The following is a 23,151-nucleotide window of genomic DNA, read 5'->3' as shown; positions in this document are numbered from 1 at the left end:
CAGTGGTACAACACATAATCCAATGCCTTGGGAGGCCACGGCAGGAGGATCACTTGAGGCTAGGGGTTTGAGACCAGCCTGGACAATAGCAAAACCATGTCGGTACAAAAAAATAGAAAAATTAGCCAGGAGTAGATGACACATGCCTAAGTCCTGGCTACTTGGGAGGCTGAGGCAGGAGGATCACTTACACCCAGGATTCAGGCTGTGCTGAGCTGTGATGGCACCACTGCACTCCAACCTGGGCATCAGTGTGAGACCCTATCTCCAAAAAAAATGAAAAATTAGAAAATAAACTAGATACAGTCTCAGCCAGGTGTGATGGTGGCTGGGACAGGAGAATGGGTCACTTGAGTCTAAGAATACAAGTCCAGCCTGGGCAACATAGTGAGATGCTGTCTCAAAAAAGAAAAAATAATGGCTGGGTGTGGTGGCTCTTTCCTGTAATCCCAGCATTCTGAGAGGCTGAGGCAGGTGGATTGCTTGAGCTCACAAGTTCAAGACCAACCTAGCAAAAGCGAGACCCCATCTCTACTAAAAATAGAAAAAAAAAAAAAAAATGAGGCAAGAGGACTGCTTGACTCCAAGAGTTTGAAAGTTTGAGGTTGCTGTGAGCTGTAACGCCATGGCACTCTACCCAGGGCGGCAGCTTAAGGCTCTGTCTCAAAAAAAAAACTGTCGACACTGTCTAGCTCCCTTCCATGTATAGCTGCAGACCTTCTCTCCCTGTTGACTATTAAACACCCACACCCACCTGCATGGCGTTGGTCTGGTTATGTCTCCCACAGACCAGGCCTGATGCCACAGCACTAGCAAATACAAAGGGTTCCAGAAACAGCACACATTTGAAAAACCTTTGAGTTCTCAGTCATTTTTATCTGCTCCTTCATAGGCTTTAAGGCTCTTTGATTTATTTATTTTAGAGCCAGGATCTCACTCTATGGCTCAGGCTGGAGTACAGTGGCACAATCATAGCTCACTACAGCCTCAAACTCTAGGGCTCAAGCACTTCTCCTTTCTCGGCCTCCCAAAGTAGTAGGACTATAGGCATGGAGCACCATGCCTGGCTGAATTATTTTTTTAATACTTAAAGTTGCATTAATATTAACTTACATTTCAGCCTCCTAAAAAGTGAGTGTAGTAGATTTGTTACTGTGGTCCCTGAACTGACCTAAAACCAGGGACATACTCCTGGATCCATTCTCCTCCTAACAGTCTAGAGTGATACAGTGCCGTGGTCCACTTGCCTGAGTCCCTAAATTCAAGAGCTTCCTGTTAACCTGCCCGCAGCCTTCTAATGAGGACTGCAGCAGAGAACCAGCACAGGCGGCAGCGTGTTCTCTGCTCTTCTGTGTGACATCATTATGAACAGAAAAAGCAAAATGTACCTTCTCTCCAAGACTTGCCTTCATTCTCAGACACCGATGTTTGCCAGATTTTTCTTAAATTTTCTTTTTAACTAAGAGACATCTCTGGAAGGGATTACTACTGTATATCAGCTGTGTCAAGAATTTGTCTGTGGGTAGGGCACCGGCCCTATATACTGAGGGTGGCGGGTTCAAACCCGGCCCCGGCCAAACAGCAACAAAAAATAGCTGACCACTGTGGCAGGCATCTGTAGTCCCAGCTACTCAGGAGGCTGAGGCAAGAGAATCCCCTAAGCCCAAGAGCTGGAGGTTGCTGTGAGCTGTGGCGCCACAGCACTCTACCAAAGGTAATAAAGTGAGACTCTGTCTCTAAAAAAAAAAAAATTTGTCTGTGGATGTGTTTTCATAGCACTGGGAAAGTGTCACTCCAGAAAAGATGGACTCAGTGATGAAAAAGAAAGAAATGACTGCAGAGCCTTGGAGGACACCGGGCCCCTTCTCCAGGTGGGTGGTGGTTGTTGCTTTTTATAGGATATAGATTTGCTAGGGGGTGGCCTAGACAGAGAATTAGGGTCACAACTAAGCTGTGTGGACTGGGGCAAAGTCCTGTCTAATCCCTTCAGTCACTAATGTCACCTTCCTTAGAATGAGCTTGTTGGAGACAAATATGATGGAATTTTCAAAGATAATCGTCTTCATTTTGAATTGCTGGGATCTGTTCTGTTCCCTGCAATAGAGCCAGCTCCAGTGGCACATTTCAAACAAAAAGTTGACTGTTTTACCAAGTACAGTTGGAAAATCTAGATTAACTAGAAAAGGACACCCAGGTAAATTTTGGTATATGTATGCCACTACAATTTTAAGAAGGAAAACAAAAAGCAAAAATTACTTAACTTAGTTTCTCCCAAGAATAAACAGCACTTGACTATTTCAGAGTTAGCACTGAGACATATATGGCTGCCAGGTCTTAGCACCTGCTCATTTAGACCTGCTGTTGCCAAATGCTGCCACAAACCCATACCAGGGAGTTTTCTCTTACTTGTAGTGTGAATATCTTAGTCAGGCAGCATAGTTTTGCTGCAGACTTACATTTCATTTCTCTTTTTGCATAGTTTGACTATAAAGCTGTTGCTGACCGACTCCTGGAAATAACCAACAGGAAAAACATCCCTCCTTTCAACAGGAAGCGTCTCTCCAAACTAATCAGAAAGTCAGTGACTGGGCGGGAATGCCCCTTTGATTGTCTGGCTGTGTAGCCTAGCTGTCTGCATGCTTGCCTTTTCACTTGTGTTCTTTAATGTTTTTCTTCATCGAAGTGTAATAGACTCATAAACTGCAGGGTTGAATGAAAACAGCTGCCCCACCAGGTTCTGTTCTTCAAATACAACTCATAGCTGCTTTGTAATGACATAAAGTCTAGTGGCTGGGCACAGTGGCTCACACCTGTAATCCCAGCACTCTAGTTGGCCAGGCACAGTGGCTCATGCCTGTAATCGTAGCACTCTGGGAGCCCAAAGCAGGTGATTGCTTGAGCTTAGGAATTTGAAACCAGCCGGAGCAAGAGCAAGACCCCATCTCTCAAAATAGCCAGGCATTGTGGTGGGCACGTGTAGTCCCAGGTACTGGGGAGGCTGAGGCAAAGGATCACTTGAGCCCAGGAATTTGAGGTTACTGTGGGCTGTGACAGCATGGCACTCTGCTGAGGGTGACAAAGTAAGACTCTGTCTCAAAAAAAAAACAAAGAAGAGAGAAGTCTAATAATGTCTAAAATTAACAGATTGAGAAACTGTGATGTAAATCTGTTTGGTGTGCTATTAAGATAGGTGGGGGCTAGGTTGTTGGTCCCTCTTCCTCATCTCCTAGCACCATTATGCCAAGAGTGTGAGTCACTTCAGTAGTTGGTGTTGGTGTCATGGTGTCATCGTGAATAAAGTGATGGTGGTGACATGCAGTTCACTATGGAACCTCCTGGTGTGTTGTGGCTGGTGGCAGACACCACCTGTCTGGTCACTCTGTGAGCAGATCACTACTGATAGTGCTTCCCAGACATTAACTTGTTCCATTCCAAGAAAACCCTAGAAGGTAGCTTCCATAATTCCCCCTTCACAGCTGGGTTAGCAGAGCACAGGGCCGGGCATCTGGCTGAGGACACTGCTATCGGGTGCTGGGGCAGCGCGTGACCCCAGCATGTCCTGCTCTCTGTACTCACGCACAGACTTAGGTAAAGCCAAATGCTGCTTGTCCTTTTTCCACTGGAGAATTGAATGCAGGCCAAGGTCTAAGTGGTTGGACTTCCTGGGTTTGCCAGGCAGACCCTTCAGCCCACCACATCTTTGATGGCACTGGTCGTCACTGAGAGAGGTCCGTCCTTGGGTTTCTGCTTTGGAATCAGACCACCTTTCCTTCACAGAATTCCCTCTCTAGCCTACCCTTCTGGAGGGGAAAAAAGCAAGTTCTTAAGTCAATATTAAATCAGATATTTAAATGTTGCTTGTGTATGTCTGTATAAGACAAAAGGAAGGTATTTTTTTTTAAAAAACTTTTATTGTTTTCTTTTTCAGATTCCAAGATCTCTCAGAAGGTGAGGAAAGTCGAAAGGTTATAATCCATGATGTTCTTATGTGAATATGGACCTCACTGAGGGCAATTATGCCAAATACCGAAAGACAGGATTGAAGGACAGTTACCTCCTAAGAAGTAGTAGCCCTCAGGCCAACGTGGTGGTTCACACCTATAATCCCACACTCAGGAGGGCCAGGCGGGTGGATTGCCTGAGCTCACGGGTTCAAGACCAGACTGATCCAGAGCAAGACCTCATCTTGAAAAAATAGCCGGGCATTGTGACGGGTTCTATAGTCCCAGCTACTTAGGAGGCTGAGGCAAGAGAATCACTTGAGCCTAAGAGTTTGAGGTTTCTGTGAGCTGTGACACCATAGCACTCTACCCAGGGTGGCAAAGTGAGGCTCTGTCTCAAAAAAAAAAAAAAAAAGAAGAGAAATAGTAGCCCTCAGGTTACACGTGCCCAGGCATGGGCCCTCTTGCGGTCCATCCACTTTCCTACCCTGAGCTCCCTGTGAATGCCAGCGTGGTGGTGTAGTGTTTTGTTTAGTCTTTATTGTTCTCTTTTTACTAATCTTGGAGGGTTCTGATTTGATCCTTTATGAAGAAAATACCTAATCTCCTGGGGTCCCCTTCATGTGTTGTTTTGGTCAGTTGTCCCCCAGGGAAAGACTGCTATAAGCTTGGTCACACTTGAATGAGTCAGTGGGGTCACTCCCCTGTGTGCCTTGAGCAACGGGGCAGTGGGAATTGGGAGAGCACCACGAGCCATGGGGACTGTGGTTCTGCTGCTTCAGCCAGCCCCGGGGTCAAGCCGCCTCACCTGGCCTTTGTGAGAAACCCAAAGCTGGAGAGCTTCAGTGATGCCTGTATCAGCTGCTCTCAGTTTGGGTTGGAAAAACAGCGTGGAATGGTGGTGAGGAGGCAGGATTCAGGGGTTCAGGTTGTGCCTGAATGAGGCCCCAGCTCTGAACAATGGAGCAGAGTCCCCAGGCCTCAGGAGTTGACATGTGTCACTTTGGCATCTAGCAGGCAGTATCTCTCAACTGAATTTTGCTGAGGACATTTCTGCTGATGAAGAGGACCAGACCCTCAGTGAAGGAACACATAAGAAAAAATTAAGTGAATGTAGAGAAAAGGCCGACTTGGAGAAGGAGAAAGGTAAGCTGCAAAGCTTAAATCAAAAAGGGTAGAGAAGAGTCTGATCAAGCCTTAGCTGGCAGTGCGCGGGGAAGTCTCAGAGCAAAAAGCTTTGAGTTTTCATGGCTGAAAAGCAAAGGTTTTTGTCTGAATGTTGTGTTCGCTATGGAACTGCCTGCCAGCCCTGCTCCACTGGGAGCCTCCACACGCCCTCAGGGCCTCTTCCAGGGGCAGGCCAGAGCTGCTGGCAGTGCTCTGGAGCGCTTGTGATTCTTGCTCTGGATCTGTGGTTTCCACCTCCAAATTAAGAGAAATCTGACAGGATTGGTTTCTCATGCCTGTAATCCCAGCACTGTGGGAGGCCAAAGTAAGTGCATCAGGACCAGTCTGAGCAAGAGGGAGACCCTGTCTACTAAAAATAGAGAAACTAGCTGGGCGTTGTGGCAGGTGCCTATAGTCCCAGCTACTTGGGAGGCTGACGTAGGAGGATCCCTTGAGCCCAGGAGTTGGAGGTTGCTGTGAGCTAAGCTGACGTCACTCTAGCCCAGATGGCAGAGACGCTTGGTCTCAAAAATATATATATATGTGTATGTGTGTGTATATATCTGATATTCGGGTTCCGTTTACATTGAAGTGGACAGTAAGAAGGTTTCCAGTCAGGTGGGAATATGGAAGAGGGAACCAGGTGACAAGACCAGTGGGTGTCTCAAGGGGACAAAAGCTTGTTTGCCCATCAGACTGCCTCAGAATTGCCAGCATGACTTTGCCCACCTTGGTGTTGGGTGTCTGTTCATTAGTTTGCATGTCTTTGTAGGAAACATGGCCCTTGTTGCTGAAGAAGAGGGCAGTGAAGGCAGTATTCAAAAAAGAAAAAGGAAAAGGAAGAAGAAGAACCACCCCCAGCCTGAAAATTCAGGCAATGCAGTCCCATCCCTAGAACAGAATGGGGGCACGTCCAGCACCGGGGAGGAGAGTAGCTCAGAGCACCTTCAGTCTGTCCCCATGCACCATAAGAGGAAACGGCCACGGGGGAAGGGCCTACCAGTCCCTGGGGAGACCTCGGGATTGGCAGTGTCACCTCTGGAAGATGTGTCCCAGAGTAGCCTGAGCAGTGGGAATCCTCAGGGACCTGCCTCCAGAGGTTCCCCGGCAGGTAGAGCCCAATTCCTGAAAAGGAAGCGGAAACTTGGAGCTCCCCCAGCCAGTGGCAGCAGAAGGATGGCCTGGCCTCTGGTGCAGAAGGATGGCCCTCCAGCAAGACCAGCAGAGGGAGGGGGCAGCCACGCCGCCCTGCCCCCGTGCAGAAGACTACAAAAAAAGAAGGCAGAGGCTGGCAGCCTTGGCCTCTGTGACCTGTCTGGTCAGAAAACAGCGATCTTGAAAAAGAGAAAAAAGATGAAAGAGATGGCAAACTTGGCAGAACACAATGGAGTCTTGGGCTCCAAACTCAGGCAAATGCAAGCTCTGGTAAGGCTGGAGGGGCCTAAGACAGGTGCACTGAGGCTCAGGAATGGGAGGGCAGCAGTCAGACTTCTGCCCCAGCAGAGTTAGATTAGGTTATAGTGATAGTGACAACCTAATGACAGACACCCAGTCTCAGTGATCAAGCTCAAGTCCTCCAAAGCCCACAGGTCTCTCAACCACATTCTCAAAGGTCAGGGAAACCTCCGCACCACACAAGGAGAATCATCCCCCTGAGGCAGGCTTGCGTCTCTGCCAAGCCCACCTGCTAGTCTTGTCCCACATACCTTTTTAATGAAAAGACTTTCTCTCTGCTTGGATCTCTGGAGCCAGATACAAACGAGGGTCCTGGCCCTTGGCCTGCTTTCCATGCACTTCTGGACGTGCCATGCCCAGCGCAGAGCTGGGTAGTGGTAACATCCATGGCCCCTTATGGACGCAGAGTGCTGCCCCACCACAACTTGCATGCACACGTGCCACTCTGCAGTAGTTAGGACACTGGGGCCTTTGTTTTAGGGGACTTGTGCAAACTTGGTGCAGAGCAGGCTTGAGGCCTTTCTAACAGTATCTCTGAGTGGTTAAATGTGTTGGGTGGGTGAGTTCGTGGTCAGTGGGAAGTCTAGGGGGGAGGACAGGAGGTGGTTCTGGTCAGGGCTTCCCTGGCTGACTGGAGCCACCATCCCCTACCATCCTGTCAGCTCCCCATCTCTAGTGCTTTCTTCCCCAGGAGGAGCAGAGATATGGCCTCTCTTTCTGTCTCCTCAGGCCCCTGGCACCAGTTTCAGAAAGGACTAGAGTAGTCACTGAGTCAGTCCCAGGGTCAGGGGAGTTTTTCCCTCCCAAGGGAGGCACTGTCTGATTGACGTCTCTTGGCAGAGGGGAGGAGCAGAAGAGAAGGCTCAGGAGCTGCCCTTCCTCTGAGGAGCCACCTAGAGCCTGTGACCCCAGACCAAGAGCCAGGCCTGGGTAGCTCCCAGCCATGGCATTCCACGAGTGTCCTGTCCCTGCCTAGGCAGTCCGTAGAGCCCAGCTGGATGCCTTCCTCTAGACCAGGCTGTCAGCCAGCAGATGGGAAAGTAAATTATCAGATGGGCTTTAAAGGCATAAATGCTCAGCACAGTGGCACAAGCTTGACAACAAAGACTTGGGGGCAGAGAAGTCAGGCGTTGATGTGTCATTCTGCTAAGTGGAAGGTCTCTTTGCAAACCCAAAGCAAGAACGGTGGGCTGTGGGGTGTCCTATCTCACTCCTGTGTACCAGGGCTGGCACTGGAGGCTCTGTGGTGCAACACCTCTCCCTTCCTCCCATAGGGAAGCAGTGGGACTCTTAGCCCTTTGAAAAAGCAGCAGCTGAGGACAGAGAACAACTTTGTGAAGTTTGACAGCCCCTTCCTACTAAAGCCCCTGTTCTTCAGAAAATCCAAGGGCAACACTGCCACCTGCTCTCAGGGTCCTGCCGTCCAGGTACGTACCCTGCCCAGAGCAGCCTGTGCCCTCCTCCAGGGCACGGAGATGTGGGTGCCAAGCCTGGGGTCTCAGCAGGCTTTTGGCTTCTGGAAAGAGGCAGCTTCTGTGAAAGGATCCCAGGGGACTTTGTGGTGTTGCTAGGCAGTGTGGGGCCCTCCCCGAGGGTCACAGTCAAAGTAGGGGGAATCCTGGAGCTGTGATTGATGACACACATTCCGCTCATGAAACATTTCTGGTAATAAAGCAAAAATGGTCGTAAGGAGGATTCGCACAGAAATAATGGGGTTCTAGGAAGAAATTGAAGGAAGTGTTTCATGATGCAATGTAGGTCAGCTTTTAGGAGTTTTTCAAATAGGAAAGAATGTAGTTAATTTTGATGAACTGTTGGAATATCCAGGTAACTTCTTACACAGAAAGTTGTAGAGTTCATATTTGTTACCTGTGGAAGTTAGATTCCTTTGTTGGTATAATCAATTTCATGTAATCTTCAAGTTAAAACTTCACAACTCTGGGGCAGCGCCTGTGGCTCAGTGAGTAGGGCGTCGGCCCCATATACCAAGGGTGGTGGGTTCAAACCCAGCCCCGGCCAAACTGCAACAAAGAAATAGCCGGGCGTTGTGGCGGGCGCCTGTAGTTCCCAGCTACTCGGGAGGCTGAGGCAAGAGAATCGCCTAAGGCCAGGAGTTGGAGGTTGCTGTGAGCTGTGATGCCATGGCACTCTACCCGAGGGTTATAAAGAGAGACTCTGTCTCAAAAAGAAAAAAAAACTTCACAACTCTGGGACAAAATGAATGAAAAGTTAGTAACAATTACACTAACGGTTTTTCGGTGAAGAATTTTTTTCCTATTTGGAAGATTTCAAACATCCTTATCTTGTTTGCTCTTCACTATGGCCACTGATAAAGTGGCAACTGCAGCGGGGGCGCTGGGGAAGTGGGTGTCCGCATAAAAAGGCTTTATGGAAGCCACAGGCCAGGGAAGTCCCAATAAGACCCAGGAGAGACCAGCAAGGTAGCTCACGCCTGTGATCCCAGAACTCCAGGGGGCCGGGCGTGGTGGTTCATGCGTGTGATCCCAGCTCTCTGGGAGGCCAAGGTGGGTGGACTGTTTGAGATCAGGAGTTTGTGACCAGCCAGAGCAAGAGCGAGACCCCATCTCTAAAACAAGCCAGGCATTATAGTGGCACCTGTAGTCCCAGCTACTCAGGAGGCTGAGGCGAGAGGATCGCTTGAGCCCAAGAGTCTGAGGTTGCTGTGAGCTACAACTCCATGGCACTATCAAGGGGAACAAAGTGGACTCTCTCAAAAAAAAAAAAAAAAGATCCAGGAGTGGAACATTTAGTTTAAGTTGTGGAACCAGGCCACTGTCCCTTTGCCTCTGCATGTGTGTCCCGGTCAGTAAGTGACAGGGTGTAAAAACATTCCTTCCTGGGCAACTTCTTTAGAAAAATCTCTGACAAGGAGCCTAAGAAATTCTTTTTGTGTTACTCCTTTTGTTGTTTGTTTGTTTTTTATAGCTGAACAAGATACCATCTAGCTCCAAGAAAGTCACCTTTGGGTTGAACAGAAACATGACCACAGGTGAGTTAGGATTTCCTTTTAGAAGACCTTCCCCTGTAGCACAAGCTTGGCCCAGGACAGTGTGCATTCCCACAGAAGGCAGGCTCTGCCGGGAGCCTGGGGCCATGAGGTCAAGGACTTCACTCCCTGCCAGCTTCTGACTCAGAAGTGAGCACCTGTCTGTGTGTCCCTTGTCTTTGCAGACTTGTGAGGGAGGTGTTGGCAGTACGTGCCAGATTTCCTGGAACCTCTTGAGAGGTTACCTGGTAAGACGGGATCTGAAGACCATGTTCCCAAGCACTTCCTGAATACTTAAGGCCCCTCTCAGAGGCCGTCTGAGATTCTGAGTCCATCAGCTGTGCTGCCTTGCTGTTAAAATTCAGAACTTCCTGCTTCCCGGCGGGAGGGCGAAGAGGAAGGATAGCTCTGTCTTGCTAGTTTTCATATTAGTACCATCCATTTATTTTTTCAAAAGAAACCAAAGTTTTTTAAAATATTATGATGAGTTTAAGACCTGGCTCTTGTGGAGCATAGCCATGAGATGTTCAGAGACTCTGGGAGGAGCTGAGAACCTGACCTCAGCCAGCAAGTCTTCGTCTTTAGAACTGGGGAAAGTGGGACTGATGAATCCTCCCAGAGCAGAGACTCCTCTTACAGGCCACCAGTTGGCCTCTGAGGCAGATGCCTGGGTCCTAGTCCATGAACACACCACCCCCAGGGTTTCCCCTATCAGGACCTGGCCTTCCTGAGGTCCACTCAGTCTGTCCAGGTGGCCCTGGGCCTTGTCCCTGGGAAGAGCTAATGGACGCTTGGGCAACTCTGCACACTGCAGGGCACGTTCTTTTTAGGGTCTTGTGGTGGCACTGCCCTGCCCAAGTGAGGGAGGGAGGGTCAAGCCCAAAGCAGGACCCTCCTGAGCAGCTAGAAGGGACAAAAGTCACACTCAGTTAACAGGGCACTTCACTTTCATTTGGGACAGAATTCAAGAAGACAGACAAGAGTCTCTTGGTCAGCCCCACGGGCCCCTCCCGAGTGGCCTTCAACCCCGCACAGAAGCCGTTGCATGGAGTTCTGAAGACCCCCCCGAGCTCACCCGCCAGCACTCCACTGGTGGCCAAGAAACCGCTGACCACCACTCCAAAGAGGAGGCCCACGGCTATGGATTTCTTCTGAGGACAGTAGCAGAGTCCCTTTTTAAAGACTGCTTTTGTATAGAATATTCTATAAATTATAACTTTAAGAACGTAGGGCCTTTTATCATTTTGTAAGTTCTGTAACTTGTGTATACAAGGTTCTGAACATGAGCTGCTGCTTACTCCTTCCTTCCACCAGGAGCCCTGGATGTCTCAGTTGAGTCTTCTGCAGTAGCATGCCAGAGCTCTCTGGACTTCCACACATTGGGTAACTTCAGCGGTTCCCGTTAGCATAGGAACAGAGACCTTGGAGAAGCTGAGAAGAGCACACTGGTCCACAACTCTCAATAAACTGGTGAGCACCATTACCGTGTGGAATCACACTTCCTGGTCAGCTGTCAGTTCACGTAGAACTCTGGTACTCACTGCTGTGTTTGCTATGCTGGGTGGTGGGTTTTCTGGTTATTTCTAGTCTAGCAGTCTGTTTTCTTTTCGAAGCATGTAGGGTTTCCCCCCAAGTCCCACGGGCATTTGGCAGTTTACCAATAGGGATGATTCTTGGAACAGAATCTGCAATACCATAGTTTTTCTACATGTACTCAGCTGGGGGGTGGACAGGTGAGGGGAGAAGAGGCTCTTTGCCCTGAAGGCTTGCTTTTTACCCCCTCACTTTGTTTCCTTCCCTGTTTTCCTACCTCTACGGCAAGCCCAAAGTGTCTTCTGGGAGCCAGCCCTGCACTGAGCCCTGCTCCCGTCTGCATCGGGCATGAATTCTTCCAAGCCATGGGGCTCCTATTTCTCTTTATGTATCAGGGAGCTAAAGGACTGATGTCCCCAAAAGCAGTTTTTCCATCTTAGAGGCCTGCTGACAGTGCTGTCACCTGGGCTCGTGCTCAGAGCGGGGACTGCCTTGAGCCGTGCAAGTGCAGTTGTTCACAGCTGCCTTTCATCTAGAAGATGGGCGTGCTCACTGACAGGTTTTTACTCAGTTCTTCTCATTGAAGTTAATTATAGAAGTTAGGGTGGAAGGCATTCAGGCTTTAGTTGGAAAAACAAAACTGCCTTTTTTAGAGCAGTCCTCACGTAATAATTGATCCAGGTTAGGAAAACTTTTTATCTTGAGAGATGGGAAAGATGCAGACTCAGAACCAGGTAGCCACTTGCAAAACCACAGGGGCCAAAGCTCCTTCTCCGTGGCTCTCGCAGAAAGACATCATGGGGCGTGGAGTTTGGGCTGACAGGTGCTCTGCACCCTCCCCTTTTGCGCAGAACTCCAATTTTTCGATAAAACTTGGGCCACTGCCCTTCACTGATACTCCCCAACAGAGGACCCCAAGTCAGTGGTCTCAGCTGTGGCTTTGGGCAGCAAAGAGGCCCACTGGGGTTGCAGAGCTCATTCAACTTTGATTTCATTCACTCTCGTAATGGGGGTGGGGCTTCATCTTCCAGCAGGGATTGACTTGATGTGGGGGGGGCAGACTTACTAACCAAGGCCTTGATGAGAAAGGAGTGTTACCTTGCTCTCTCCCTGCTCCATAATAAAGTTCTGTCATGCTTAGCCATGGAAAAATTAATAGTTAACACTGTGCTTTTCAGCAGTGGCTGTCGGGTGGCGTCCCATGGACAGCGTGACTTCATGGTGGTGGCCTCACGGTTCTGGTGGGCTGCCCTTGACAGAACACATCAAAGCACATTCAAAACCAAAACTTTCGCAATGAAAGGACTGGATTTAAGTTAGCAAATATTTTCAACTTTTTGTTTTAAAAAACTTTCATTATCCTTAATCAAAATATTTTTCTAACATCAGCTTTAAAAATGAGTCATAGTCACATGGGCCATGTAATCCAACAATGTCAAGATGTTCTAGCAAGATATTCTAGGGGGAAATGGCACATTGGTCCTTCAGACTGCCATGGGGATTTCTCTTTTGGCATTCTTATATTATCTTATATCCCATAAACGCACCTCCTGTCAAGATCACGCCTGTAAGGTGGTGTCTGGGTGACAGCGCACCCTCAGTCTGTTTTCCGACTCTGTCCTGTCTTACTCCTTTTTACGGGAAGTCAAAAAGGTTTACAGCAGTTTATTTTTAATGCCTAAGTTTTAGCAACAGGAAGAAAACCTTTTAAAAATTCTCATTAATATATGCATAAAAGAATAATATGTCACAAATAAAATGTGTTTAGAATATCAGTTTTCTATTTGATGCATGTTATTTTCCTAGATAAAATTGCCAAGGGGACTTGGAGGTCCAGAAAATGAAATAATTTAATGCTGGTGATCTTAAATTATAGTATTTTGTAAAATGATGGATGATCTTTTCCTTCTCCAGAGGCCTGGTCAATTTTGTACAATTAGATATCAGACTTTACAAGTTTATTACCCTTTCTTTTACTGAACTAAAAGCACAAAATATAAAGAAAATCTGAAAATAATTGTTAGTATTGGAAATTGAGTCTGTCGTTTAATTTTTGTACATATTTTCTCTGAATTTACCTGACTGCTGGCAAGGACTTTGTTGATCAAATCGTATTAGTGTCTGTGGGGTTTATCAGTACTCGTCAAAACTAAGTCCATTAAAAATATCTTTGTCTTTGCCTTCAGATCTGTGTTTGATACTGATTTTCAGTATGCATAAAACACGCCTCTTTGGGAACTCTATATAAAACAGCAGGAATTGAAAGATGGCACTTTTTGCGTTTGAAAACAAGACACTTCAGATTCCTGTTCCCAGAGCCATGGGGGTGTCCAGCACATCTTCTCTGAGTGGCCAGTTCAGTCACGTGACTGCTCCCTGCACATCTGAAACACCCACTCCACAAGGCGCACAGTGTCTGGGCCCAGACCCCAGCTCAGTCCCAGGAAGGTGATCGCAGCCAGGGTATTGATGGGTCGTTCTGGCGAGTAAAGTGCAGGTACTGTGCTGCCTCGACACGCATAGCTACGTGTTCCCTAAAAAACTGTTTTCACTGTAGTTTAGATCCCAGACAAGTTCACAAAGAAAGAAGCAAATAAGAATAAGTCAGCCCTACTATAAAACTAATTTATGGCTTTCACATGAAAGCTATAACCCAAGAATAGGGGGAAGGGGGAAAGGGAGAGGAGGGAGGGGGAGGAGGGCGGAGGGAGGGGGATTGGTGGGATTACACCCACGGTGCATCTTACAAGGGTATATGTGAAATTTAGTAAATGTAGAATGTAAATGTCTTAACACAATAACTAAGAAAATGCCAGGAAGGCTATGTTAACCAGTGTGATGAAAATGTGTCAAACGGTCTATAAAACCAGTGTATGGTGCCCCATGATCGCATTAATGTACACAGCTATGATTTTTTTTTTTTTTTTTTTTTTTTTTTGTAGAGACAGAGTCTCACTTTACTGCCCTCAGTAGAGTGCCGTGGTGGCGTCACACGGCTCACAGCAACCTCCAACTCTTGGGCTTACGTGATTCTCTTGCCTCAGCCTCCCGAGCAGCTGGAACTACAAGCGCCCGCCACAACACCTGGCTATTTTTTGTTGCAGTTTGGCAGGGGCTGGGTTTGAACCTGCCACCCTCCGTATATGGGGCCGGCACCCTACTCACTGAGCCACAGGCGCTGCCCCCAGAGCTATGATTTAATAAAAAAAAAAAAAAGAAGAAGAAGAAAAAGAAGTCCTGGAGGAAGGGAAGAGTCAGTTGCTGATCTAAATTGTCCAGTTTGCAACAACAAGAGACATTCCAAAAGCACAGGTGTGACAGGGCAGTGTCACACACACAGGGGAAGGGAAGGGTAGAAACTGCCTTTGAGGGTGCCCAGATTACAAAGCAGTGATTATAATACATATGCTTACAGAATTAAAGGAAATCATTTGAAGAGATGAAGGATATATTGACAGTGTTGGTCAAATAATACCTATAGAGATAGAGGGGTTTTTCTTAAAGAGAACAAATAGAAATTCTGGTATTGTACAGTAACTGAAAAGAAAAATTAACTATGGGGTATCCCTAAGTCCCCCCCCCCATACTTAGGGGAAATTGGAAATTGTAGCTAAATGTGCAGTACTTACAAAATGTTAATTGGAAAATGTTACAAGGAGGTGGCCAACACACCCAGAATATCTTGTAAAAATTTGTAGTGAATATTTTGTAAATAAAGGTACATTTAGCTGCAATTTCCGGTTTTCCTTATGTGTGGGGTGAACTCTGGGACACTCTGTAGAGTCCCTCTAGTGAATTTTTTTTTTTTTTTTGAGATAGAGTCTCACTCTGTCAGCCTCGAGTGCCCTGGCGTCATACCTCATCGCAACCTCAAACTCTTGGGCTCAAGCAATCTCAGCCTCCTGAGTAGCTGGGACTATGGGCAGTGATCACAATGCCTGGCTATTTTTTAGAGACAGTGTCTTGCACTTGCTCAGGCTGGTCTGGAACCTGTGAGTTCAGGCAATCCAACCGCCTCAGCCTCCCAGAGTGCTAGGATTACAGGCATGAGCCACCGCGCCCACCCCTTCTATCAGTTATTGTAGATTCAAAGTGGCCAAATAATCAGCAAACTTGAAAATAGTGATAAAAGTTATGTAGTCTAAAACACAGGGAAAAAAATAATTTTTTTTTTTTTGAGTCTCACTTTGTCACCCTCGGTAGAGTGCTATGGTGTCATAGCTCACAGCAACCTCAAACTCTTGGACTCAAGAGATCCTCCTTCCTCAGCCTCCCCAGCAGCTGGGACTACAGGTGCCTGCCACAACACCTGGCTAGTTTTTGAGACCAGGTCTCGCTCTTGCTCAGGCTGGTCTCCAACTCCTGAGTTCAAGCAGTCCATCCGCCTCAGCCTCCCAGAGTGCTGGGATTACAGACATGAGCCATAGCACTCACACGAAAAACAAAAGTTAATAGCCTCAGAAAGAGGCAGGACACCATCAAGTGCACCAACTCACACATAATACCAAGTACCAAGGAGGAGAGAAGAGAGAAAATATTCCAAGAAAGAATGGCAAAAAACTGACAATTCAGATTGGATCAACAGTGCACATCCAAGAAACTCAAACAGCCAAAATGTGAAAAAAAAATCTTAAAAACAGCCAGAAAAAAATGACAACACATACAACGGAAACCCAATAAGACTAACGGAAAAAAAAAAATCTTAAAAACAGCCAGAAAAAAATGACAACGGAAACCCAATAAGACTAACAATTATCAGGAAAAAGAAAATGGAGACTGAAGGCGCAGGGGTGAGATATTCAAAATGCTGGAAAAAAAAAACTTTCTTTTTTTTTTTTTTTTTTTTGGTTTTTGGCCGGGGCTAGGTTTGAACCCGCCACCTCCGGCATATGGGACCGGCGCCCTACTCCTTGAGCCACAGGCGCCACCCAAAACTTTCTTTTACTGAGGTGAAGTTCACATAATATTAACTAACCATAATACAGTTAGCATTCAAAGTGTACACTCGGTGGTATTTGGTCCATCACAGTGCTGTGCAAATACCACCACCTATTTCAATACACTTCTTGTCACCCCAAGACAGAGCCCTGCTGAGCAGTGAGCTCCCCTCCTGTCACCCTCCGTCTGGCCCTCGGCACCCACCAGCTTGCGTGTCCCTGTGGGCGTCCCCGTTGGACATGTTTCCTCTAACTGGGGTTCTGCTCCGTGCGATGAGATTGTGCTCTGTGCCAGGATGTTTCGCCAGCACCTTTACTCCCAGGAAGGGGATGTGAGGTGTCCTAGGGGAGAGTGTGGGTGGCAGAGGAGATAGCTCCCCAATCCCACCAGCCCCTGCCTCACCAGACCAACTCCCACCGGCACTGTGAGGGCAGTGGAGAGCGGAAGCCTGTGTCCCCGTCCCCACACACCCAGGGGGTCCACCGGCACCTTGAGGGCAGTAGAGAGCGGAAGTCTGTGTCCCCATCCCCACACACCTGGGGGGTCCACCAGCACCTTGAGGGCAGTAGAGAGCGGAAGTCTGTGTCCCCATCCCCACACACCCAGGGGGTCCACCAGCACCTTGAGGGCAGTGGAGAGCGGAAGCCTTTGTCCCCGTCCCCACACACCCGGGGGGTCCACCAGCACCTTGAGGGCAGTGGAGAGTGGAAGCCTGTGTCCCCGTCCCCCAACACTCTGGGCGTCCTTGGGGCGTGTGGTCTCTCTCAGGATCCTTCTGCCAGGCTCTGTGCTTTGCAGATGTCACTGTCCAATCCTCACGGCTTCCTAGACGGTGAGTTTTCTGTGATTCGTGTTCACAGATCTTGAGGCTCACAGAAACGAGGCACCTTGCCCAGAGTTAGCCCGTCAGTGCCCAGGCACATGGAGATCCCAAGTCTCCCGGACTGCAGAGCCTCCCACTCCATCCCCACCCAGCAGCAGCACCCACGGAGCTGCCACTTTGCCCCTCCTGTTGTGGCCCTGGACAGCAGGACATCACTTAGAGCTGGCTGGAAATAAATGTACAATGACCACCTAGGCCTGCTGAGTCACCACCTCTATTTCACCAGCCTCCCCAGGGGACTGGGACACATGCTCAGTCGGGAAGGTGCTGGTCCAAACGCCGGCAGCATTTAGTGAGGCACCTGCAGCACAGGACAGCCCTTGGTAAATATTTGCTGAGCTGAATCAGCTCCAGTTGGGAAAACACACATCCAAAGAGGACTTCTTTTGCTTTGCATCCATGAAGTCCAGGCTGGAGAAAACACTTCCAGAACCTCTCTACCTCTGCTTTTCTTGAAGTATTTTAAATTTGTGAACATACCGAAGAGAACAAAGTGTGTAACAACACCAATCCAGTATGAACTGATGTTAACGTTTTGCCGTATGTTTTGTTGACCTATTCCCCTACCTCCGCCACCCAGGCTGGAGCACAGTGGCGTCACCATGGCTCACAGCAACCTCAGACTCCTGGAGGGCTCAAGCAATCCTCCTGCCTTAGCCATTCTGGTGCCTGGGACTGTAGGAGCCACCGCTCTGCCCCACTAATGTTTGTATTTGTTGTAGATACCAGATGTTGCTATTTCCCAGGCTGGTCTCAAACTCCTTGACCTCAAGTGATCCTCCCACTTTGGCCTCCCAAAATGCTTCGACTACAGGTGTGAGCTGCCACCTGTTCCTTTTGACTGGACCCTCTGAAGGTAAATTATGGACGATGTGGCATTTTATTCCCAAGCACTTCAGCCTTGTTATCAGAGTGACGTTCCTCTCTATAACCACATCCCCACAGTCACATCAGACCAGATTAGGTGCTGACATCATCTCACACAAGTACTTGTTTATATTCCCCCAACTGTTTTTGGTTGTTTTTGGTGTTTTTTTTGTTTGTTTGTTTTGTTTTGAGACAGAATCTCAAGCAGTCACCCTGGGTAGAGTGCTCTGGCATCATAGCTCACAGCAGCCTCCAACTCTTGGGCTCAAGCAATCCTCCTGCCTCAGTTTTTTTTTTCTAATTTTAGTAGATATGGGGTCTCGCTTTTGCTCAGGCTGGTCTCCAACCTGTGGGCTCAGGCAATCCACTGGCCTTGGCCTCCCAGAGTGTTAGGATTACAGGCGTGAGTCACCGCGCTGGCCTATATTCCCCAGCTATTCCCAAAATATACTTTTTCTACTAGGAAATACCAAGGACTGTGCACACAATTACTGCTGTCAGTAAAGCTTCTCTTCTGACACATCTGCCCTCATGTTTTCCCCTGACACTGTTTTTTTTTTGTTTTTTTTTGAGACTGAGCCTCAAGCTGTCACCGTGGGTAGAGTGCCGTGGTGTCACAGCTCACAGCAACCTCCAACTTCTGGGCTTAAGGATCCTCTTGCCTCAGCCTCCCAAGTAGCTGGGACTACAGGTGCCCACCACAACGCCTGGCTATTTTTTGGTTGTAGTTGTCATTGTTGTTTCGCAGGCCCAGGCTGGATTCGAACCCACCAGCTCTGGTGTATGTGGCTGGCGCCTTAGCCACTTGAGCCATAGGCACCGAGCCCCAATATTGCACTCTCAAAGAGCATGTCTAGACTTGGCCCTACAGCCCACCTGGTGGACTCTGACTGCTGTAAGGATGGTCTGGCTGGGGCTGTGGCCTTTCCACCAGGCCTTTCCTGGTGTGTGAAGTCCTAGAAGGCCAAACCCCGGAGAATGCCCAGCCAGGTGATACCTCAGAGTCATGGGCTGGTTGCCGTGACAACTCTGATCTCAGCTTTCTAGATGCTGGTGCACAGAGGCCAGCATTAGGACCCAAGTCCAGAGACCATGGCCCAGGGTGGCCCAGACCATTCACAGCAGCTCAGAGCAGCACAGGCTGAAGGTCTCTGTGTCTGCAGGCACGTAGACCTCTGTGTCAGCAGGCACGCAGACCCAGAGGCTGGTTCTCCCCCTGCAAGTCACTGAGACAACACTGTGGGGACAGGGCAAGCTTTGATGAGACATCATCCTCTCCCCCAAAATGCCAGCTTCTCAAGCACAAATTATCTAACGTTTTTCCCTAAACTGTCCCACGTGCCTGCTGCCTGCGGTGCTGACCCTGGGATTGATCCACCTGATAGCAGTGGCCACTCCAGACCCGTGGTGGATAAATCCCATGGTCAGCACAGCAGGCAGCAGGCGCGTGGGTGATTTGCACAGCTAGGGAGAGAGCCCAGAAGAAACTTTGTTATGTTACCAACTCCCCAACTAAATATCACTTTTCTGTAAATGAAACATAAGCCAAGCCAAAGTTTGTTTAAAAACACAGCACAGAATGCAGAAAAGAAACTGGACAGAGATTTGTTTTCTGAACACACAAAACCTGGACAGCCAGGACATTGACGCTGTCTTGGAATGTTGATAGAGACCCCTCTGGGGACTCAAGAAAGGTGGGGCCCCCAGTGTCCCAGGTAGCAGGCATGCTCACGTGAAAAGGCCCCCGGCCCACACATGTCCACGCCCCCCACTAAGGGCAGGTGCAGACTCAGGTCCAAACCTGCTATGGCCTGGGCTGTTATGGGCACAAGGTACAGACAGGAAACAGCCGTGGCTCCTCCGGGGGCACAACAACCAAGCCACAATGCAAGCCACCACTGTCACTTCCAATTACCTGTGGACATTAAAAAAAGAAAGGAAACTGGTGAGACCAATTTTTTTCTTTGTTTTTTTTTTTTGTTCTTTTTTCGTGAAACCAATTTTAATGCATTTTATTTACCGCTAAAATAGAAAATATTATCATTTCAGCATATAATCAATATAGAAAAACTACTGAGACATTCTGCAGCCTTTTTTACCATAAAAAAGTCTCTCAAACCCAACCTGCATTTTACACTTATGCAGACCCATATGTTTGGAACCTGTCACGTTCCAGTACTCCACAGCCACACGTGGCATAGACAACAACATGGGCCATATGGGCTCTACAACTAAAGCTAAGAAGTTTGCAAAGGGGATAAGCTGGGACGGGGACCTCAGCATCGGGAACCTGTTGACTGCAGAGACACACAGACAGAGACAGGCAAGGAGGCCGAGTACAGCAGAGTACAGGGCACAGAGGCAGGTGGGCTGGCCAGGGAGGGCCATGGAGGCCTTGGGGAGTCTCTGGCTTTGCCCTGTGGACACTACAGGAGCCTCTGAAGAGCATCCAGCAAGCCACAGAGGGGGTTGGTGGTCACCCCACAGCAGGGGAGGATGGGAGGACCAAGCCTGAACTCACCAAGGAGCACAGGGAGGGAGACGAGTTTCTGAGTGATGGAAGGCACCAGGGAGAACGGGGGGCCCCAAAATATGTCTTCCTCTCTCTACCCCTTTCTAATCCAGGTCATCTTCAGGGTCACTGTCTCCTTCCTTCCAAGAAGAGCAGGGAAGCCAGGCAGCAGGCCTCTGTCTCCACCTCCACTTGCCAAACCAACAGGCCATCCAGGTACCTGGTTGGGGGCTGACTGTGAGGGTGAGGGCTCCCGGAGCAGACGGCACCTCCAAGACCAGCCAGCCCCTCAGGGTCTGTCATGCTGCCTCTGCCCTTCACTGCCCTGCTCCTATGGGAACACACACCAGCAGAGGCACCCTCACCCCCTGCCACCCGGAAGCCACTGCCTGGGTGCAGCCATCTCTGGAGGACAGGCCTGGCTGTAGGAAAGGGTGGCCCAGGCCTTTTGGAAGGCACTGAGGCAGGAGCCACTTTTGCTCCCCATCTGGGGCATGGGGGTTAGCATGGACAGCCCCCAAGGGGTGTGAGACTTGTTCATCCCAGACTAGACCAGAAGGCCACGCACCTCAATCCCTGCAGGAGGATGACAAATGTCCCTCTTAGGAAGTAGATCGCGCCAGTGCTCCATACAGGAGCGCAGGGAGACTGTCTCCCCAGCAGTCCAGCCCTGTGCTTCCCCTGGGGGCCGGGGACACAAGGTCCAGCCCTGTGCTTCCTCCGAGGGATGGGGACATGCTTTTTGGCCTTTTGTTCTTAGGACTCTCTGCCTTTCCAAACCCAGTCTAAAAATTGCTACAGTTCTCTCTGGTATTAGTCATTGCCTAGTGACTAAGTCTTGCATGTGTCAATCTGTAAATGGTGTAATTACTTTGCCTCCGAGGAACAGAATGAAAGCTGGAAACGCACCCAGCTGCCGCTGCCGGGTATGACTCCTGTTCCATCCATGCATTCTGCCGAGCACTGTTGACTGCCACCACATGCCACTGCAGTGTCATCCTGGCAAATCCTTCCCAATGACCATTCTCACCCTCTGAGAGTCAGTGGGACTGTCACACTCATTTCTGTGCCTGTAACTGAGCAGGCACTGCCCTGGCCCGGCCCTCGGTGATTGCTGGCACTGCCCTGTAATGACAGCACAGCTGAGCGGCGCCTGACAGGTTGCTGGAGGAACTCCAAAACAGAGCAAGCACAGGCTGCCTCTTTTGGAGCAAAATACACTCCACCTTGGCTGTCCAGTGACCTCTGCTGAAACCATGCCTTCTGGGATCCAGCCAGAAGGAGGAACTAGCAACACGATGGCTCCTGGGGGGCTAAACACTAAAGGAACCCAACGGTCTCCTGGGAAGCCAGCTGGAACCTACCTGGCAACAGTCACTTGTACACCAAAGTAACGGTCTCCCCCCTACACCTACTAAAACCTTTAAAAGGTAAGCACCCCCCCTGCTGTTAGGGCTAATGCCTATGGAGTTTCAGCGCCCTTCAGTGAGGCGCCAAATAAACTTTAGCTATTGCTCTACACCCAGTTTGTGACTTGATGGAGTCCTCAGCTACCTTACAGGGACTTTACCTTAAATGACTATGCATGAAATCTCTGCCTTTTTTTATGACCACTTCACACACTTCATGTCTTTTCTTTTTTTTTATTTAATTTTATTTTTTATTGTTAAATCATAGCTGTGTACATTAGTGCAATCAAGGGGTACATGTGCTGGTTTCCTGTCTAATCTAAAATATTCTCATCAAACTGTTCAACGTAGCCTTCATGGCATTTTCTCAGTTATCGTATATAGACATTTGTATTCTGCCTTTAGTAAGTTTTGCCTGTACCCATTCTAAGATGCACCGTAGGTGTGACCCCACCCATTACCCTCCCTCCACCGTAACCTCCCCCATCCCTTCCCCTTCCTTGGCCTTTTCCCCATAGTCTTGTGCTATAGTTGGGTTGTAGCCTTCATGTGAAAGCTATAATTTAGCTTCATAGTAGGGCTGAGTACATTGGATGCTTTTTCTTCCATTCCTGAGATACTTTGCTAAGAAGAATATGTTCTGGCTCCATCCATGTAAACATGAAAGAGGTAAAGTCTCCATCTTTCTTTAAGGCTGCATAATATTCCATGGTATACATGTACCACAATTTGCTAGTCCATTCGTGGGTCAATGGGCACTTGGGCTTCTTCCATGACTTAGCAACTATGTATTGGGCTGCAATAAACATTCTGGTACAGATGTCTTTGTTATATTGTGATTTTTGGTCTTCTGGCTATAAACCTGGTAAAGGAATTATAGGATCGAATGGCAGATCTATTTTTAGGTCTCTAAGTATTCTCCAAACATCCTTCCAGACAGAACGTATTAGTGGGCATTCCCACCAGCAGTGTAGAAGTGTGCCCTTTTCTCCACATCCACGCCAACATCTCTGGTTTGGGGATTTTGTTATGTGGGCTACTCTTCCTGGGGTTAGGTGATATCTCAAAGTAGTTTTGATTTGTGTTTCTCTGATGATTAAGGATGATGAGTTTTTCATGTGTTTGTAGATTGTACATCTGTCTTCTTTAGAGAAGTTTCTCTTCAAGTCCCTTGCCCACCCTGAAATGAGATCACGTGTTCTTTTCTTGCTAATACCTTTGAGTTCTCTATGGATTCTGGTTATTAGACCTTTATCAGAGGTATAACCTACAAATATTTTCTCCCATCCTGAGGGCTGTCTGCTTGCTTTACTTGCTATGTTCTTGGCTGTGCAGAAGCTTTTTAGTTTGATCAGGTCCCAGTAGTGTAATTTTGATACTGCTTCAATTGCCTGGGGAGTCCTCCTCATAAAATATTCACCCATTCTTTCAAGAGTTTT

At 48.5% G+C, this 23,151-nt stretch overlaps 1 protein-coding gene across 3 annotated transcripts in view; it reads left to right on the top strand.

Annotated features, from left to right (window-relative positions):
• RRP1B (ribosomal RNA processing 1B) overlaps positions 1-13,306 on the top strand; it is a 30,077-nt gene extending 16,771 nt beyond the window's left edge. For 2 of the 3 annotated variants that reach the window (XM_053565009.1, XM_053565011.1), the window contains 8 exons: positions 1,777-1,871; positions 2,480-2,577; positions 3,929-3,948; positions 4,956-5,087; positions 5,881-6,533; positions 7,838-7,990; positions 9,510-9,573; positions 10,532-13,306. In XM_053565009.1, coding sequence (XP_053420984.1) covers positions 1,777-1,871; positions 2,480-2,577; positions 3,929-3,948; positions 4,956-5,087; positions 5,881-6,533; positions 7,838-7,990; positions 9,510-9,573; positions 10,532-10,725 — 1,409 coding nt within the window. In that variant the 3' untranslated portion in view covers positions 10,726-13,306. The remainder of the gene's footprint in view (positions 1-1,776; positions 1,872-2,479; positions 2,578-3,928; positions 3,949-4,955; positions 5,088-5,880; positions 6,534-7,837; positions 7,991-9,509; positions 9,574-10,531) is intronic. The other variant, XM_053565010.1, reaches the window with a different exon arrangement.
• Positions 13,307-23,151: the final 9,845 nt, after the last annotated feature.

Source organism: Nycticebus coucang, chromosome 16 (assembly GCF_027406575.1).
Source record: "Nycticebus coucang isolate mNycCou1 chromosome 16, mNycCou1.pri, whole genome shotgun sequence".
In the NCBI taxonomy this organism is placed as follows: Eukaryota; Metazoa; Chordata; class Mammalia; order Primates; family Lorisidae; genus Nycticebus; species Nycticebus coucang.
The sequence above is the reverse complement of the archived record's forward strand: the minus strand, read 5'-3'. Positions and strand labels throughout refer to the sequence as shown.